General features: G+C 16.1%; 1 protein-coding gene across 1 annotated transcript; it reads left to right on the top strand.

The window, feature by feature from the left end:
* Window positions 1-176: 176 nt before the first annotated feature.
* PGSY75_0501500 (rhoptry-associated protein 3) lies at window positions 177-1,376 on the top strand (the record flags this gene model as incomplete). The annotated part of the gene is made up of 1 exon (XM_018784297.1): window positions 177-1,376. The coding sequence occupies one exon, from the start codon at window positions 177-179 to the stop codon at window positions 1,374-1,376; it is 1,200 nt and encodes a 399-aa protein (XP_018642952.1).
* Window positions 1,377-4,882: the final 3,506 nt, after the last annotated feature.

Here is a 4,882-nt window from a genome sequence, read left to right as displayed (position 1 = left end):
TTTGTTGGTAAAATAATATTTTTTAATAATTAAAGTAATTCATATACATACATACATATATATATATATATATATATATATATATATATATTTATTTATTTATTTTTTTATACGTTTGAGTAATATATATACAAACTTTATAAATTTATGAATATAATATTTAAGACTTAAAAAAAATGAAAAGAAAATTTTTGATTTCGTTATTTTTAATATTTTTATGTTTGAAAAATGTTGTAATTGGAAATAAGTGTAAGAAAGCATTGATAGATATTGATGCAAAGGATTTTTCCTTGTCTAGTATGTTACGTGCACATAAACCCGATAATGAAGCATTAGGTTCGTGGGTTTATTTTTTCTTTAATCATTTTGCAAATGTAGATGAAGCAATAGAATATTTAAAGGAATTAAATTTAAATACTTTAGATGTTGAAGATCATGCTTGTTTTGCAAGAGCTTTCAGTATATATTTGCTTCATTTTTATGCCAAAGATATAAAGATGATGATAAGAAAAGAAGAACATGAATCATTTTTTAAAAATAAATTGAGTGAAATTAATAATAAAATATCTGATGATTTTCTTTCAACATTGAAACATGAATATTTTTTTGATAAATTACCTTCTATAATAGTTAAAGAAAAAGATGCATCTCATATAACAAAAAGGACTGATTTTTTGAAAGATATATTAGAAAAAGCTGATTTAAATAATCATGCAATTTATAAAAGTGATCCTGCAAAAGTATTTATTTTTAATGAAATAAATTTCTTTAGGATTTTCCAATTAGAAGGTAAACCACATATAGCTGATGATAAACTTTCTTTTATGCGTGATTATGCTTTATTAGTTTATCTTGGAACTAAGGAAAATTATTATAATTCTGATATAACAGAATATGCACAAGGAAATTATAATATTTCAAAAAAGAGAACAAGATTAGGATTAAAAAAACGTAGTAAAACATTTGCTTTAGATGATCCACAAAAAAATTCAAAGATATTTGCTTATTGTGAAAAAAATGGAAAAGAAGAATTTTTTGGTACACCTGATGATTTGATTTCATCATTTTTTTCTGATATGAAAGCTAAAATGGTTAAAGGACATACAAGATTTTTGATGGAATTTGATTATGCTGTTAAAAATAGAACTTATGCTTTACCTAAAGTTAAGGGATTTCGATTTTTAAAACATCTTTTTCAAAGAAAAAATTTAAAAAATTTCGTAGGAATGTATATAAACCTTATGTCTACTGAAATTGATTTCTTAGCAGAAGATTTTGTAGAAATGTTTGATACTACTATGAATTGTTATGGACGCCAATATGCCGCTCGTGCAGCAGATCATTATATGGATATGAAACTATCGAACGTATTATAATAAAAAGATAGTTGGAACAAATATTAATATATATATATATATGTATATATATATTAAAGTTTTATTAATTTTTAATTTTTCTTAAAATTGGAGCATTTTTTTTCTTTCATAATATGTCAACATGACTGGGTTTATATATATATTAAGTAATTCTTTCTATATATATATATATATATATATATATGAATATATGTTTTTATTTTTAAAAACTTTTTACTTTTAAAAATAATACAGTTTTTAATAATAATGAATTATAAAAAAAAATGATGATTATGAAAACATTCTTTGCTATGCATGGAGATGTTAAAATATAAGACAAAAATATAAATATATATATATATATATATTAATGAAAAATATATGATGTTTTCGTTAAATGTATAATTTTGGAAAATATTAAATAGTAATGTTAATATTTATATTAAATATAATAACCATTTAATGTTAAAAATAATATTTTGTCCAAAAAAAATTAGTATTGCTCTTGTGGCAACGTAAATAAATGTTATTTATTTTATACTTTTGATAATGAAATATAAAAGAATATCCTTGATATTTTTCATCTATTAAAAATATTTAAAAATAAAACATAAGTTATTTCGTTTTTACCTATATATATATTGAAAAAATAGTAATTGAATCATAAAAAAATAAATCAAAAAATGCATAAACGTGAAATTACACAAATAAATGAATAAGTGTATTATATATATATATATATATATATAATAAATTCGTACACATGTTAAGAAATAATATAAAGTTATTATTTTATTATTTTATTTTTTTATTTTTTATTTTTTATTTTTTATTTTTTATTTTTTATTTTTTATTTTATTATTTTTTTTTTTTCTATGTTAAATATAATCTTCAAAAAAATCATATTTAAAGAGCATTAAAATATAACAAACTTTTGTTGACTCATTAACCAACATTTATATAATATAAAATTTATTATATTTTAATATAATTTTGAATTTTTTATAATATATGTATATGTAAATACCCAAATTTTTTTTATATATTTATGCTTATAAAATTTAATTCAAAATGTTTATATTATTTCATATAAAATAATAATAATTATTTTTTTATTGCTCTAATAATTATTCATTTATATAACTATAAATTTGTAAGATATGACATCTTTCATTTACATATCTATATTTTTCTTTTAATTATATTATTTATTGTATACTTTTTTTGACATATTTTCTTTTCCTTTTTACAATTTTTTTTTATAAAATAATTCCATTTCTCTTTATTTAGTTTATTTGGAATTCATTCATGTTTCTTATATTTCTTCAATTATTTTTTACCCTTTCCAAAGCTCATCCATGATTTAGTGTTCTTTTTATTTTTACTTGCTTGTCCTTCATTTTCGGTCGATAAGCTTTCTTTGGGTTTATCATCTTCACTTGTTATAAATTTATTAAATAATAAATTAATATAGTTTCTATTTTTAACATTATGAATTATTATCATATATTTTTAACTAATTTTCCAAAAAATGTGAACAATATATATTAAATATTTCTTTTTTTTTTGTTTCTTTATATTTCAACAAGATAAAATATATAAAACTCATTATAAATATCTAGATAATTAAGAACATAATATTATTATAATACTTCCCATTTTTTTTTTTTTTTTTTTATTTTAAATTATTATTTATTATTTATTTAATTGGATACACATATGAATATATATTTCTTATATTACAATGTATATTTTATCAAAAATAATGAAATATGGAAAATATATATTACATATATAATGTCAACGTATATTCTTAAATATTTTTGTATTTCCCTATGGGATTTGTAGTAAAATATATAGTGACAGACCTATTTAAATACTTAAACATTTATTAATCATGTTCATAAATGTATTATATATATATATTTACAATTTGTCTTTATATTTTAGAGAATACCATTAAAATGTTCAAGAAGAATTACTTGTATCAAAATTGTGTATTAGAACATATAATAAAATATATAAAAATATTATATTATTTTTATTTTATATCATTAATACATATAATATAATATAAATGTAAAATATAAAAAAAAAATAAATATTAAAAACTTAATAATAAAAAATAAAATAAAGTTTCATAATAACAAATATACAATATAAAATAAAATGTCCTTGTACTAAAGGAATACGAGCATATTTTTTATATAATGAAAATATATGGAAATATATATATATCTTTACAATTTGTCTTTATATTTTAGAGAATACCATTAAAATGTTCAAGAAGAATTATGTGTATCAAAATTGTGTATTAGAACATATAATAAAATATATAAAAATATTATATTATTTTTATTTTATATCATTAATACATATAATATAATATAAATGTAAAATATAAAAAAAAATAAAAATTAAAAACTTAATAATAAAAAATAAAATAAAGTTTCATAATAACAAATATACAATATAAAATAAAATGTCCTTGTACTAAAGGAATACGAGCATATTTTTTATATAATGAAAATATATGGAAAATATATTTTATTATTAATATGAAATATAATGGAAAAAAAAAAAAAAAAAAAATATAATATTTCTCATGTAAAATAAGTAAAAAAAAAAATATAATATTTCTCATGTAAAATAAGTAAAATATATATACATATATATATATATATATATATATATACACTCTTACATATTAATACATTTTTTTTCAATTTTACTTTACAAGGTAATATAAAATTGTATTCAATTAATAAATAGGTTTCTTATTCTATATGTAAAATACAAAAAAAAAATTTTAATTTAATAACTATTTATTAAAACCATATAAAATTTATTTTACATATATATACTAATAATACTTCACGGGTGTATTGATATAAATAAATATAATATAGTATTATATAATATATTATATTTATATGCTCATTTTTATAAAAATGGGATAGTTATATAAATAAATAAATATATATATATATATATATATATTTATGTGAAAAAATAATTTTCAAATTAATATGTAAATCATAATAAAATTTTTGTTATTTATGTATTCTCCTTTTTTATAATCATATTCATAATTTATATATAGAAATAAATATATTTACTTATAAGCATAAATGTATTTTATTAATTTGATAAAATAAATCTAAAACCAAGAAATAAACTAATATATATTTTGTGATCAGGGTAATAATTAATTTTTAATTTTATAAAGACTTAGTTAAAAAATAATTTTTTTTTTTAGCTTTCTTTTTTTTTATTATACAGTATTAAAAATAGATTTGTAATGTTTTAAAAATTATATATATTTTTTTTTATAACATATAAAATATATATATATATATATATATAAACAAAAAATATATTCCATTTACAAGGATTAAAAAAAAAAAAATCTATAAAAATAACTTAAGGGATTATAATAAAATTAAAATTTAATTATTTCTATATTTTATATTTTATATATAACCAAATTTAAAGCATAATAATTTTATTTAAAACACAAATATATA

The sequence above is a fragment of the Plasmodium gaboni genome, chromosome 5 (assembly GCF_001602025.1).
Source record: "Plasmodium gaboni strain SY75 chromosome 5, whole genome shotgun sequence".
Taxonomy (NCBI): domain Eukaryota; phylum Apicomplexa; class Aconoidasida; order Haemosporida; family Plasmodiidae; genus Plasmodium; species Plasmodium gaboni.
Note: the sequence above shows the minus strand (reverse complement) of the source record. Positions and strands in the feature narration are given on the sequence as shown.